At 39.4% G+C, this 13,730-nt stretch overlaps 1 protein-coding gene across 1 annotated transcript in view; it reads left to right on the forward strand.

Moving 5' to 3' along the window:
• The window catches only part of GLP2R (glucagon like peptide 2 receptor), a 44,391-nt gene extending 35,467 nt beyond the window's left edge, over positions 1 to 8,924 (forward strand). The window contains exons 10-13 of the mRNA XM_068413416.1: positions 341 to 429; positions 2,024 to 2,162; positions 6,971 to 7,012; positions 8,589 to 8,924. Of these exons, the coding sequence (XP_068269517.1) occupies positions 341 to 429; positions 2,024 to 2,162; positions 6,971 to 7,012; positions 8,589 to 8,924 (606 nt within the window). The remainder of the gene's footprint in view (positions 1 to 340; positions 430 to 2,023; positions 2,163 to 6,970; positions 7,013 to 8,588) is intronic.
• The last annotated feature ends 4,806 nt before the right edge of the window (positions 8,925 to 13,730 follow it).

The raw sequence follows: 13,730 nt of genomic DNA on the forward strand, positions 1-13,730 counted from the left end.
GTCTAGAGCTTCTTTATCTGAAGAATTGCAAGCACTGCTGTTTTTTTACCACATCCTGCTTACCTGTCATGGTTTGATGTATGACCTAAAGGTATATAAACGCTGTTAACTGCCTCATTTGGAGAGAGCCGATACCAGCAGAGTCTGTCACTGCTGCTCTGTGCTCTCTGCTGCAACTGCCGTAATAACCGTCTTCTGTTCCAGTCTGATCACAACTGTATTTTGGTTATTTGGTGATAGGTTTTACAAGTGCTTAATATCAATTTTACATTTCTTTAATTGCTATATGAGTGGTGTTATAGCATTTGTTGTAAGTAACCCATATGTATTTTCTTTCAAGGTTAACTTTGGCATCTTCTTAAAAATTCTCAGGATGCTGATTGCCAAACTAAAAGCTCAGCAAATGAGCTTTCATGACTACAAATACAGGTATGTAATAAATAATGAAGATGTCCTAGCCCTCTTTTTTTTTTCTCAAAACATCAGAAGGTTGCCAGTTTACCCTTGCAGATTATACATTTACCTACCACCACCAAGTGTAACAGATATTCAGAGTATGACACAGGAAAGACATCTGGGGCAACAGCTCCACATTTTCTTATCTCAGAGGTAAAGGCAGGTCAGCACCTGTGTGCTGAGTGTTATGGGCATTTTCTCAAGGAATTTACAATGCAGTAAGATCTCTGCTCTCAGGTATCCACACTGTACACCCGTGGCCTCTACTGCTGTGACACATTTTTTCCTTGAGTGTGACAAAAGGTCCTCAAAAGAAAAGGGGATGTAGAAGATTTGTGGCACGTTCCTAAGTGACATTAGCATTTCTGATCTACCTTTTTTTCACAGACACAGACACGGGTCTTCTTGTAAACTCAAATGAGAACATTATCCTTTGCCTGCGCTCTTGCAGGCCCTGGTGTGGGCTCTCTTGGCCAGAGTCTCAAGGGGACATCATGTCTTGCATAAAGTCCTGGAGTTGGCCTTTGCACAAACATCTTCCCACTTTGTGGAAACAGCAAGGGCAGGCTGCTCTGCAAGGAACTAAGGGTGCAGTGAAAACTGCACTTAAATCAATGGAAACCTGAGGATTTGTTAGCTGCTTTCCACATCCCAGTTCTTTCCAGTTCTTAGTGTCTTTAATCAAAGCGTTGTGAATCTGTCTGCTACTACAGTCCTGCGTTACTAAGATGAGTTATTTTATTGTCTAACAGGACTGGGAAGGGGGACAGAAAATGGAAATTCCACTACTAACTTCTATTAAATTCCAGTATTAAATCCCTAACAAGAAGCATATTTCCATTTTCCTTCAACATTCAAGATCCAAAAGATCTCAGCTATATTCTCCAGATTGCTACAGGAAGATTGTTGTGATGACAGTCACAGACAGCAGTGCCTGTATTTAACATTGCCTAATGTTTTGTGTTATATTCTCTTTCCTACTGCTTATAATTTTGCTAAACCTTCAAAGATTCAAGCTATTCCTTACATTGTATGTCTTCCTCAGAACTCACTTTCTTTCGAGATCTCTTCTTTCATCCATGCAAACATGTTCCCAGACTTGTTAAAAAATATCCTCTTCCATAAAAATTATTCTGGTTGCATTTTTTAAAAAGTAGAAAACTGCCGACAGCACCACAGAAACTTTCTATGCAGCTACATAGAGTTTTCAGCAATGATAGGAAGGTTTAAGAACCCTGTTAAGAAATCACTCGTATTTAGCTATGTAAATATTTTTCTGTTACCTAGCAGCATAAGTGTGGTGATAGTGGCCTTCCTGTTCGATTTCTTGTCCCTCACTTTTCTCCTTAAACCCAAAGCCAAGATTCCCTCCTGTACAGACTTTTCTGATAGCGTGTGCCAAAATTCGTATCTGGGAATTTGTCCTCAAAATCACAAAATTACTAATACCATTCCAGAGTCAGAATATTGAGGGAATATTTCTGGAATCATTTCTCTGTAGCTGAATTTTTTATTTTTGCACCAAGGATGTTGAAAAAATGCTATAATCAAACATTTTCTTTTCAAGATTGGCAAGATCTACACTTGTGCTGATTCCATTGTTGGGGATCCATGAATTTGTATTTACCTTCATCACTGATGAACAGGTAGAAGGACTTTCAAGACATATAAGACTTTTCATTCAGCTGACAATGAGCTCATTTCACGTAAGTACTGTCTTGCAAGTACAGTTTTTAGGGGTCATAGATCCATATATATATGTTGCTCACCTATAGATACCACAGATATACAGTATTCTTATTTAATATTATGCTCTAACCTATTATGTCTCTAAACACACTATTACAGTGACAAGAAAAAAAATTTCACAAGCTGCATATTCAAAATATGGTAGTCCCAAAGACCAAAAAAGGAGTCTGACATATTCAGAAACAGTGTGTCCTGTGTTCTCTGGTAATGGGTGGCAGTTCATCACAGACCCCTATTCTGAAAAACAGGAGTAAAGTGGTCTATTTAAAATACATGTTTCACATAAGTTGATTCCTAAAAATCACTGGACAGCTTTTTTTTTAAAGCGAGTTTCATGTGGTCTGTTGACTTTGCAGTCACACTGAGGAGAGAGTTGGTTCTGGACTCATTTTTTCAGTGCGATTCTGTGAAATGATTATATTTGCTGTGTTCCTACTGGTTAAAGGACTCGTGGTATTTTCTTCCAGCAATAAAAAGATCACCTTTACATTTTCCTCCCATGTTTCCTGAGATTTAAGTCTGGCAAGATCAACACCTGTAAACCTGTGTCTCATATCTACTCCCATATCTCTACAGGGAGCTGTTTTTCCTCCTGGTAATCACCTTGATTGAGCTCGACCAACAAGAGAACTCTTCCCATTTTAGTTACAAAAAGCTATAAAAGGAGACTACATAAAGTTCATGTCCTTAATGCATGCCACAAATAAATTCTAACTAAGATTTTAAGACAGTTTGTTTTTTCTGGAGTTGCTATATATTCAGATCTCTCAGAAGGTATACAAGGTAAATCAGGTAGCACTTTAACTTTTATGAGTAGAGAAAGAACTTCCTTGCTGTCTTCTGAAAGAACTAGGCAGTTCAGGAAGTACCAACAATTCTTCAGGTGAAAGAATAACAAATTAGGTTCGTTCCTTCAAGAATCCGTTTGAAATGTCTGTGTATCTAGATTTTCTACCCCCAAAAAATCATAATGATGAGAATGTCTGTCCTCATCCAAAGTTTGTTCTCCATTTCCCTAAAGGACATGTTCATTCACCATATATGCAAAGTGTCACTATGGCCTTCTATATGTACACTCACAAAGAGTACTGTACTCATGAACAAATTTCTAGAGCTAAGAGAACATTTATTAGAGCACTCACATGGGTGGAACAGATAGACGGACTAACATCTGCAGGTGGAAAAGAAGTTTCTCACCTATACAGTCAGTAGAGTGTTTTAGAGGGTCAAATACATGTTTATGTACTTGACTCCCCTTCACTCACCCTGCCTTGGTAGCATGTAAGTAGCAGAAACTTGAGGTAGCAAAGGAATGAGTGTAGCTCTGGCAGCTCTGCACCCTTGTATCTTGGCTGCAAGCATGAAGGTGTGAAGGAGCCACACTCCATTACAATGGTCAGTCCTAAATAGCCCAAATTCCACAGCAAACTGTTACTGAAACTAAATGGTTATTCTCAGATAGCTGCTTATGCACAAGTATGCATGTGTTTCACTGTAACTATTTACTCTCGGGTTTATAAAGGCTAAGAACTGGACACGCCAGTCACTCTACAGGCACAAAGCACTGCTGTCTGCTTCAATATGTGTTCTGCAGAGTTACCGAGTAACAGCTTTTTCAGATACTACTCCTGTTAAACTACCTGCTTAGCAAAGGTGTCCTTTATCTTCCTGCCCTGACTTCTTGGTGAGACAGGACAGAAGTTTCCAGGTCTCCTTTCTTTAAAGAGCTAGCCAGCAATATCTCAGGCTAGAAGTCCTTACTACTCACTAGCTCACTACTTTGACATACGTCTGCCCTCTTCTACAGTCTGAGACATAAAGTCATCAAAGCATTATTGCACTTTTCCCACAATTTATGGTGATCCTTTTCTTTAACCTGTATATATGCACTAGTGCTCTGGCGTATGTATACGTCAGTGCTTTGACACTGTTATTGAGGGTCTAATGAAAAATTTCCACTACAGCTTGAGGGGAAAAATGTCCAGGCAGGCAGGAGTTCATGCAGGGCCACCACCCTAAGGCAGCCTGCTGACATGGTGTTGAAGTACATGTTCCTCAGTTATGCATATCCTTACTTGGAGAGGTTGCAGTGACTAGATATTATTTTAAGAAACAGAATCATTTTAAGTGAAAATTTTATTTCCTGGCTTGTACAAAGAAATCTGATATAGAAGATAGCTTACTCATCCTGGCTAGGAAACACAAACTTCATTCCTTTTAGAGGAACATGCACATACTCAGCTACACGGCATGCTTTAGAAGTAAAACTTATTTTCAAAATACCCAAAGATCTTAGACAGTGTTTATTGCAGATTCTCTTTTTAGCTACAGCATTATTTGTGAAGGGATTAGCAAAAAAGCACATAAACTGTACACAATTACACTTGTTTAGTCTGTAAATCTTCTCAGTAGTTTTAAAAAGCAGTTAAACTGTTTTGTTAAAGAAAAACAATTACCTCTGGGATCTCATCTGGAGGTTTTAACTCAAACATTTTCAAGGAGCACAATATTAAATTCTAAATACAAGTTCTGCTGTAAATGTGATGCTGCTTTGCTTTAGAAAGTGGAGCAATCTAAACATCTTGGCTCACTGGTACATGTGAACTGTTAGCCACAGGAAAAAATACTGATTTCTGGTAGATAAAACCCAGTTATTTAATGAGTAATTTATCATGTTGCCATTGTCAATATAACTGAAGAACAACTGTGAGGCTTACACATGCATCTATCTTTTCCTGTTGGTTATTATGCTAAGGAACATTCCTTCTGAATTTCTGATTCTTCTTTTTCCCTCACACTGTGATCATTTTAAAAATGTATGCCTTAGAAGTCATGGCATATGGGAAAGATTTCTAAGTATGAAGTTCCATGTATTGCAAAAAAAATGAGTATGAGGAAGTATTAAAGAACTCGGAATATAAAATGAACATCAAACATGAGTAATCAACTGAATTTTCCACCTTCTGGTATAATTTTACAGTGTTTCTGCCTGTCACTGCATGTTCTGATCTTGCAACAGCAATGAACTAAATTCACATAGGGATTTACAAACTTACATTCAACACAGAGGTGCCACTAGTATTCACAAAGTCCTCTCCTAAGCTGGTGAGTTTCTACATTTCTGGCAGTGGGTATCATCAGGCTTAGCAGCCACAGGACTTCACAGCACCATGTAGTTTAGATCCTGTTTCTGCTTGTGATGCCTGTGAGGCCAAATTTAGAGCTCATGCTCAGAAGACAGAAAAACCCATCCAGTAGAGACATTTTCATGGACTTTCTACCCAAAAAAAAGAGAACTAACTCCAGGTGCAGAAGCAGTTCTGCATAAAAAGCTGCTTTTTAAGCTATTAAATTTTTATTTATCCATCAGAACCTCTCTCCATGGAGTCTTCTATAACTAATATTCTAAAATTTATCCCCATAGTAAAATATCATCTATTATAAACTCTAATGACCACAATAATTTATTTGTTTGTTTGTTTGTTTGTTTTGAATATTTCTGTGAAATAATTCAGATGCAGACAATTGTTCAAAAGTTACATTGATAAATGACATGTCAAAATTACCTATATCTTGCTACCATAACCCAGGTGAAGCATGAAATATAGTAGAAATAAAATACATGGCAAAAACAATTGTGATTGATTGCTGTTTCTCCTGCCCCTATTTCCACTGGTGTGGCAGATAAACTGTTCTTTTTCATACTTACTGCACATATGCTTAAGGAATTAACAGCTCCAAACCTTTCAGGATTGCTAGAAAATTAACAGTTGTTTTATGCTAGATATAACAAAAAATATTGAAGCTGCTGTTTGCGTGAAGTTCTTTATAAGCTTTTGTCTGAGAAAAACAGAAACATTTCTGGAAAAGTATGAGTGTGAAAACAATTGAATGATGTCAGTTGTATTATATATGGTTATGAGACCTTTTTACTTTGGGATATGAACATTGCCTTGGGACAGATAGTCAATAGTATTTATTCTCTTCATCAAAACTTGTGTCATAGATGTCTTTAGACATACCAAAAGCAGCACATTTTTCCTGAATGGTAATAAATCTGTATATCTGTGCCAGACAGTTAGGTTGAGAGATGCATGCATATAGCGGTTTTGATCGGAGATCAAATACAGACAGAGAGGAGGAAAATTGAAAGAGTAATTTTGGGGTTGGTTTAAAAAAGGTTGTGTTGGTAGGATTTAGGGGTTTTTTAAAGGTGTTTCTTTAAATCAATTTCAAAGGAAAAACAGCAATTCAAAATAGCCATAACACTTAATACAGATGAGCCTTAAACTAGTACTAAGAACTTAATATATCACTAAGTTTTAAAAGCACCCAAATGTAATCTCTCTCACACCCTTTCAGTAGTCTCATTCACAAATTGAAACAAGCACATGGATAGTATGAAGATTCCAAGCTGCATTTTTTTTTTTGTTTTACCATGTTTAGAAATAGCAGCAGTCACAGTATAACAGCAGTAGTTTGAAAAAAAAAATTGTGTGGTAGCAAAATGAAGACAACATGGAAGATCAAACTGGGTTGTATAGTCTCTGCTTTTCAGCATCTGCACGCAATGTGCCCTACATTTGCTAAGGCACCATATGAAAACAAGTTAATATGTACTTCAATAATAATACAGGCAACTAGTTTCCTTTTTGAAAATTAAGAAGCATTGTTTGTACTTTTGGCTTTAACACTAATGTCATCTTTAAACTAAAACTTCAGGTATTTCCTGTACACTCTAAATTTTACTGTCTTTCTCTTACAGGGTTTTTTTGTAGCAGTTTTGTATTGCTTTGCTAATGGAGAGGTAAGAGACAATGCTATGAAAAAAGTTTTTAGTTGATTAGTAAAGTATATTAATGACACCAAGAAGGATGTACACACTGACTAGCTCTGCTTATTTGAGAGCATGAGTACATTGTTTTGAATTGAAATGATTGTGTTGTATGAAGAGAACAGCAAGACCTCTCACAGGTTTGGAATTCAAATGCAAAGTATTTCCACTGAAGCCTGAGTGGCTATAGCACTGTGGAGGTATGGATAACCTAGGGTGTCTGAAATACCAGTAGAGGCTTACGGTCAGCCACCTAAACCCCTCTCCTTTAATCAGCTGGAATCCCAGAGCTAATGTTTGGTCAGGCTAAATCCTCTCTTAGTTTACCCCTAAAGTCCACGTGAAGTGACCAAATTTGGGGTGCTTTAATATCATAGACAGCAGCATGTTGAAAAAATACTTTCATGCATGCACTGCTCATGACATCCCTAAACTTGATGTGATGGGATTCCTTGTCTGGAAGTTGTCTCCTGCTACACCTCAAGGGACAGCTGAGGGTTCAATTGGCTCCATGCCAGGATTTAGGCAGCTCAGTGGTGGCTTTTACGCAAGGTAAACTCCTGCCCAATAGGGTGAAGACTGAATTGAGATTAAGTTACTCAGGGTTTTGTGCAGCTGAGCTTTGAAACCTCCCTAAGGACAGAGGTTCCACCACCTCTCTGGTCCTCTGTTCCAGTGCTTCACTGTACTCAGAAGGAATAATTTTTCAATTTATGATCACTGCTTCTTGTGCCCCTACCGAACACCTCTGTAGAGTGCCTGGCTCCATCTCTCCTAGAAAAGGTAGGCCATATGTTCCTAATACTTAACAAGGAAATCTGAAGCAATTTCAGAACTACTTAAATAAAAAAAAGAGAGCTGGCACTTGCCTGCAATACAAGAGTACTTGTCTAACATTTGTGAAGGGCACAGAACTGCTAGCATCTCTCATCAGCAGTTAACAGTTGCTCTTTTGGCCTTCTACCTCCTGGTCCAGCTGAGCTCTCAAGCCAAATGGCCTGCTGGTTAGAGCAAGGGCATGTCCCGCTTCTCTGCACAGGCGTCAAGCCTGCCCTCCATCTGCAGCACTGGCTCGGGTGATGCCTGCAGTGGGACACTCAGTGCTGAGGATTTAAGAAAGGCTGCCAGATAAAAAGCTTTAACAAAACAAATCAGATATCTAAGCACAACACTCCAGCAAAGCTGCGTCGTCCTCATTTCCACAGCCCTTGGGCTTTCCTCCTCCGCACTTCATCAGGCTGTAAACAGGAAAGTCCCCTGAGCCATCCCACACACATGCATTAGGATCACAGTGTATCAGAGATTCAGGAGCTAGGAAAAGCTTTCCTAAGTTAGAGTGAAGAGGGTGGACTCTTAAGATTGACTTAGCAAACAAAACAAGTCTGTTTCTACTCTACAAGGACCTTGCCAGGTGTAAGGTGCACCCCAAAAGGGCAGGAAGCTCAGCACTTCCACAGTCCCTCTCATTTTACAACTAGCATTTGGGTTAGTGGACTGCAGGGTGGTCACAAGCCATCACAGTGGACAGACTGTTTTCTTCTCCCCCCAGGTGAAAGCAGAGCTCCAGAAGCAGTGGTCCCGTTTCCTGCTGGCAGACCCCTTTGGCTGTAAACTCTGCTTTCTTGGGGAAAACATAAAATACCTCAGGAAATGTTCACAGAAACGAAAAAAACAGCACCTCGGCAGTAAACACCACTTATGTCTGGAGGCAAGCGAGCCCTGGGGCATGCAGCTCCAGCAGGTGCTAGTGAAGCAGAGGACAGATCTCAGCCCAGAGCCAGGCTGTGCTCTCCCATCTTGTCCACGGACAAGCATGTCAGACAGTAGTGAAGAAGTCACCACTGGAGAGACAACTGAGGAAGTCTTCGAAGAAAGCGAGATTTAGAAACTTGCCCAGTAGGACAGCATCTTCCAACAGCCACAGTATTTTTAAAGATCTTCTCTCACCTCCAGACTGTACAGATCTCTGCGGTGTGCAATGCAAGGAGAAAGCAGTTAATGTGCCCATTGTCCCAAGTTTTCTTAATCTGAGAAAAATGTTGATCTGGATGTTGCTAACCTGTATGGCTGGGTTTGCTGGATCAAAAAATGCTTTGAGTTGACCAGTCTGGAAGATAACTGATGCTGAAAGAGATGTACACAGGGGAGCAGGATGCACTCTGGAAATCAGTAGACTGTGGACACACACATTGTGTCCTTGCAGCTTCATCCACGCTTGACTGCCATTCTACTCACATAATAGAGAAGCTGTTTGGTTTTCTCTTTCATGAGTATGTTTCATAAATAGAGATATGTGTGTAGAAGACTCTTCTCTCCACAGACTGAATTCATCCCCCATCTAAAAAAAAACAGTTTCAGACCAAGCCTGACAAGTTTTGTTTAAGCAAAATGAACAGGTTTATATATATCAAAAAAAAAAAAAAGGAGCTTGGGAAGAAACAAACTTTTGCTTGCATTTTTGAGCACCTTCACTGGTTCAGTGCTGGAAATGTCATTATGAAATAAAAGACCAAAAGGTTTTATTTTGAAAGTGCCCAAATTAAATGTTTTGATACAATTTTTGTTTGCTCATTTTTTGTTTTCACTACTTTTTTGATACAGGCCACACATTTTGATACACCTGCAGGTTTGTCCTACCTGTGGCCCTAATGATAACATAGATCAGTGGTAAGCACTGCTTCCACCTTCCTCCCAGGGGACCCAAAATGGATAATGTCATGGGATTGTGACAGCACCAGAAGAATATTGTGAAATCCTTCTTCCAGCATTTACCAAGAACCATAATGAAATTTTAATTGTCACGTACGGCTCACTCAGAAACCTAAGAAATTCAACTAAGTTTGTTAATATTCTAGGAGCCAGTTTCAAAAGTTGCGAACACAAGCCAATTGGCATACTGAAAGGAAAAAAGAAAAAGGCAATAGAAAGATTAGCAAGCAATATTTATCTACAATATAAGTGTATAACCCAGGCCCAAAAATGCATAACTATCTAGCCTGCAGCTGGTTACATAGCATTTGTCATGATTGTTTTCCTGTACTTTACTAGCAAGCACTCTACTGTAACCGAAATACCTGCAAATGTAATAAAACATATCCTGGGCAACTGGCTCTAGGTGGCCATGCTTGAGCAGAGGGGTTGGACTAGGTGACCTCTGTAGGTCCCTTCCAACCTCAACCACTTTGTGATTCTGTGAAAACACTGTATGTCAAATAAATAATTTTCAAGACTGCTCATGGGCTCTATTCACACATCTTCTCTCCACCAGGTGCCAACACTGTGGCTGCCCTTCTGGCTTTCCCTGCTTCTACATCTCACCATGGGGTTGGCTTTGTCCTTAGACACCTGCTGCCAACTTTACAATTGCAGAATGCACTTTTTTGAGATAGGTTGCCTATATCTTCAATGTGTTTGACAGACTAAGTTTATGCAGCTTACATAACTTATCAATGCTTTTAAAAATTATTTATCAGTCTACAAATGTTTAGACATGTAAACTTTACCAGTTATGATATACTGGTTTCTTGCAAAGAACAGATAAATTCATTGACTAGCACTAGGTCAAGAAGGCGTTTGAACGATCACATTTCTGGTACTTTTCAAAAAGCATTTATTTTACAGTTCTATCAGTGTTAAGAATTTAACCTATTTAATCAATACAAGGTTGTATATTTTGGTAAAATATTAATAAAATGTAAATATTTGATCCATTTTAAAATATATCTGCAGTTTTAAAAGGCTTTTTACCAGAATGTGCACTCTGCTTATATAGCATTTTACTGCAGTGGATTTCTCCACCATCCATTACAAGCACCAGACACTAAATTTCTGTTGACCGTGTCTTCTCCCATTTAAAAAAGACTGATTGCTTCTAGAGCTGCTGTTTAAGATATTAAAAAGCTTGAAGTGGTTTAGAATGCATTTTACTTGGGTGTTAAAAATGTGAAAATTGTAAGATTTTACTGTATCTCAGTAAAATAGTTTACTTTTTAATTGCATTGTAAAGTATTGCAAATGCTCAAGAAACCAGTTTTCTGTGATCTCAACAGCAGTCCCTGCTGAGTGCATTTCCCCCTCTCTACTATGTGTATGGTCTTTTCACCTCTTTCAGTTTATAAAAATCAACTTTTTTCATATAAGCAGACCCTGGAGGCCTGATAAAAACAATCATCACATGGATGCCTTCAGAAAGCATGTTTGTAAGTAGATAAATCAGCAAGTTTCATCATAAAAATATAGCATTATTTATTATATCACTAAAGTACAGAAGTTTTTAAATCTGTATGGCCACACACACGATGTAGCTTTACAGAAATATTACAAGCTCCTCAGTTCTAAACAAAATATTAAGCAGTCTAGAAGACAGCAGCAGGCTCAACAACTTAAACATGTTAGCAGAGTCCGCGAAAATAGCTGACTCTCCTCCTAGGAAGGTGAAGGTCTGCATGTAGGTATCCTCCCTGGATTTTTCCTCCACCCTTTGCGGAGCCCCAGGGCCGCAGGAGGGACACTGCAGCCAGAAGAGCTGATAAGAAAAGCTGCAGCAGGTCCCTGGGTTGTGAGACAGAAGCCAGACGACTTGCCAGGGTTCCTACAAGTGCACAGGCTGGAGAGACAGTGGGGCTAAAGGACAAGAAATACGAACTTGCTCTGACGAAAAAAGAGGTGGAGGAGACAGATGGACCCAAATTGGTGTTTGTTTGCAAGTGATACTTTGTGTAAGTTACTTATCCAATTTGCACATAGACTAATTATCAGAAAATAAAAAATTTAACATTAGCCCAGGGTATTATGCTTGTGTAGACCTAGTAGCAGGATTTTTCTCATTATCAATCAATCGCTCACCTTTACTCCCCAGGTTTCCACTGCCTTCACCTTATGAGAAAGACTGGTGTGAGCTAAAGACTTCTTCCCTCTTGACAAGGAAAGAAGTCTTCCCTCTTCCCATTCTCACTCTCACGTGGTCCTGGCGAGTTTGGTCTCTGCTCAGTCAGTCCATTAAGTAAGACAAGGTGGGATATTCATGCTCAGGACATCAGAGACAACCCACACTAAAACCTGACTCCCACAGCTTTGAAGTTGTCTTTGCCAAGGATTTTGCTTTCTGTCAAAACTCGTATGATAAAAAAAATTGAATTTCAAGACCAAAATAGCTTGTGGGGTGTAACAGAGCTTTCCCACTAGATTTAGTGTGATAACTGATCTGATTTGTACAAATAAGGTTTATGCAATCTTAATAATCTGCTGTGAGACATGCTATAAATTTTTATGTTTTACTACATATAAAGCACAACCTTCCACACTATGGCTCCTTCTATGGCCAGAGATGTCAATTATATGCTAATTATAAATGTGTACTTACATTCTTTGTTTAAATATATTGCTTCTACATACTGGAGTGTGTGCCTCAAAGGCTCAAATAGTAAAGCACAAACATTCCAGCCTGGAGAGCTCTCTGTCAGTTATGCCTTGGAATCAATAACACTGGTTTGTATTTTTTAAAATATGGAATAAATCCAGTAGATTAAGAGAGATGTGCCAGTTCTGTCATGTTTGATGTGCTCACTTCCCAAGGCACCAAATAAAAGTGAATTAAGGCAAAGAGTCACACACTTGCCACCTCATTGAATCCTATGAAAAAGACAAGTTTGGGAAGGTTGGATGTCTGGGAGACACTCCAGCGCTAATGTTCCGTTTTGGTCCAGTGCAAACATGAATTAATATAACAACAACTTTTTTTTTTAAAGACAGAAAAGACAACTTTAATAAAATAAACAGTCTCCTATGACAACTTGTTCTTAAACTACAGTCATCTTCCCTCTAGGATGTTGAGGTTGGGATGGGAGGAGGTCTGTCTTAGCTACTGACCTCCAGCCTCAAGTACAGGAGATAGATAAAAAAAAGGTGATGCTGCACCTCTGAGTCTATTTGGATGTCCCATACCCCTGTGCCTGACAGCAGAACTGGAGGAATGGAAGTCCTACCAGCAGGCATGTACCTTCTTCAGCAGTCTTGATCTTTGTGAGTGCTCAGTCTTCAGTGGGAATTGAAGACAACCTTAAGTGTGTGGGACAGCAGCAGGATGAGAAACACCGAACCATGACATACCCCTTCAGGAGGCTGTATGCCACAACTTCCTGGGCACAATGTCCTCACCCCAGGCTGATGTGAGCTTCTCCACTTGCACAGCAGAGCAAACAACTTCCACTTGACTACATCTGTGTTTTGCAGCCTGTTGTCTCTTGGTCCATTCCTCTGATATACCTCTAGCACCAGCATCTGTTGTTGCTGGCTGTTCCCAGTGCAACAGTCAGAGCTTCTCTACTGGCACTTCCACAACAGTCTGATGGCAGAAGCTGCATTTAGGGACTTGTGGTGTCCTCATTTCACCAGCCTTCACCATCTTTGGATCTCCCATAGCACTTCTCACTTTCCTAGCTACCCCAGAATTCCCATCTGCCATTGCTACACTGGCTTATTATTTGGCCAGGGTACCAGCTTGTTAGGCAGGCTGCATACATGCCTCAACTTTGTAGGAACTGTCCTTCCTTTCATGATACAGCTTCTTCCTTTTAGTTGCTCCAGGAATTTTCTTTTTCCAATCAGTCTCAGCTCCCAGTAAGAGGAACTCTGTGATCTTTGAAATTCTTCCTGACATTAGTACTTTTTTCTTTTTTCTTCAAGAATAATT

This window comes from Nyctibius grandis, chromosome 15, assembly GCF_013368605.1.
Source record: "Nyctibius grandis isolate bNycGra1 chromosome 15, bNycGra1.pri, whole genome shotgun sequence".
Classification (NCBI taxonomy): domain Eukaryota; kingdom Metazoa; phylum Chordata; class Aves; order Nyctibiiformes; family Nyctibiidae; genus Nyctibius; species Nyctibius grandis.